Here is a 1908-nt window from a genome sequence, read left to right on the forward strand (position 1 = left end):
AAGGCGCGGCCAGCGAGACAAAGCGATAAAGGGGCGCTGCAGATCCAAACAGAAGCAGCAGCAACAGCAGCAGCTGCTGCTGCTGATTCCCCCCGTAAACAGGAGGAGGAAGAAGAGCAGCAGCAGCAACAGCAGCAGCAGCAGCAGCAGCAGCATCAGAGAGGTCTCCCTTTATCTTCTCTTAGTAACCCGCAAGGGGAGTGTATATACACCCCGCTCTCTCTTCCTTTTCCTTGTGTAAGCGTCGCTGCTGCTGCTGTTGCTGCTGCTGTTGCTGCTGCTGTTGCCCTTGCATTTGTGGCTTCTGTTGATGCTCTTGCTGCTGTTGCTGTTGCTCCGAAGATTGCTGTTCCTGCTGCTGCTCCTGGTCCTGCTGCTCCTGCTGCTGCTGCTGCTGCTGGTGCATGCGTTCTGCTGCTTGTGTCTTTTGCTGCAGACGAATCGGCCGCCAAGTTCAGTAGCGGAGGTCTTAAGGGAAGCAGCAATTCAAGGGGAAGCAGCAATCAGCAGCAGCAGCAGCAACAGCAGCAGCAGCAGCAGCAACAGCAGCAGCAGCGAGTGTATGACGAGCAATGGGCCTTTTATCCTGCTGCAGCTGCCTCGTCATCTTCCTCCTCTTGATAGAGCTGCTATGTTGCAGCAGCAACAGCAGCAGCAACGGCATCATACAAAGCAGCAGCAGCAGCAGCTACTCAGCAGCAGCAGCAGCAGCAGCAGCAGCAGCAGCAGCAACGAGCCCCTCAGCACCGTAGAAGAATTACCCTCTGGGCGTATTGGCCGTCTTTTTGTTCACCGCAGCGGGAAGGTAACCTTTAAGATGCAGTCTGCTGCTGCTGCTGCTGCTGCTGCAGCAGCAGCTGGTACTGATAAACAGCAAACCCCAGAATCAGCAGCAGCAGCAGCAGAAGCAGCAGCAGCAGCAGCAGGGGCCCAATTCGTTGTCTCCTTAGGGTGCGATATAAATGCAGCACAACAGTGCGGGGCCCTCATTGGTGATTCGTCTGAATTCATCTTCCTTGGTAGGTCTTGCTGCTGCTGCTGCTGCTGCTGCTGTTGCTGCTGCTGTTGCTGCTGTTGCTGGTGCTGGTGGTGATTCTGCTGATGCTTATGGTGATCTTGCATGTGCTGCTGATTGCGTGCTGCTGCTGCTGTTGCTGCTGGCATTAATTTTGCTGCTGTTCGTGATGGTGCTGCTGCTGCACTTCCGCCTGCTGCACTTGCTGCTGCTGCTGCTGCTGCTGCATCTGCTGCTGTTTATTCTTTTTTGTTTATTTTTTTAGGTGGTTGTTTACGCCGTCTTATTTTTTCTCCTGAGGTTAATGAGGCATTCCTTGGCAGCAGCAGCAGCAGTATCCTGAAGAATAGAGTAGGGGGGCCCCATTAGGGGGGCCCCCACGGGTACAAAGGCGGGGCCCTCAGGGGTGGGGGCCTTATTCATGGGGAAGGGGCCGGCTTTCAGGGGCCCCCAGAAAGGCTAAAGCCCTAAACTAATCAGAGGGATGGGGGGCCCATCAAAGGGAAGGGGCCCCCCAAAGGGAGAGGAGCCCACCAAAGGGAGAGGGGGCCCCCCACAGGGAGTGGGGCACTCAAGAGGGATGGGGGCCTCCTAGGAGAAAGGGGGCCCCTTTCTTCCCAGGGGGCCCCTGAAAAGGGGAGGCCCCCTGAGGAGACAGGGTATTGAAGACAATTGGCTGTACCCTACGCAGCAGCGGCGAGGGGCCCCCCAAGAGGATTGGGGGGACCCTCAGAGGGAGGGGGCCCCTCAGGAAGTAAACGGAAGGGGCCCCCTTTTTATAGAGGGATTAAGCCGAAGGAGGGGCCCCCCAATAAGATGGGGGGCCCTTCCTTCTGCAGGAGATAGGGGGGGCCCCCCGAAAGACGGGGGGGCCCCTTTAGAGGGGGGGGGGG

General features: G+C 57.5%; 1 protein-coding gene across 1 annotated transcript in view; it reads left to right on the forward strand.

Moving 5' to 3' along the window:
• EMWEY_00013930 (hypothetical protein, conserved) overlaps positions 1 to 1384 on the forward strand; it is a gene marked incomplete at both ends in the record, with an annotated part of 1969 nt that extends 585 nt beyond the window's left edge. The window contains 3 exons of the mRNA XM_013477221.1: positions 1 to 237; positions 437 to 1019; positions 1281 to 1384. The exon at positions 1 to 237 is cut by the window's left edge and continues 585 nt beyond it. Coding sequence (XP_013332675.1) covers positions 1 to 237; positions 437 to 1019; positions 1281 to 1384 — 924 coding nt within the window. The remainder of the gene's footprint in view (positions 238 to 436; positions 1020 to 1280) is intronic.
• Between the last annotated feature and the right edge of the window lie 524 nt (positions 1385 to 1908).

This window comes from Eimeria maxima, genomic scaffold (genome assembly GCF_000499605.1).
Source record: "Eimeria maxima Weybridge genomic scaffold, Emw_scaff104, whole genome shotgun sequence".
In the NCBI taxonomy this organism is placed as follows: domain Eukaryota; phylum Apicomplexa; class Conoidasida; order Eucoccidiorida; family Eimeriidae; genus Eimeria; species Eimeria maxima.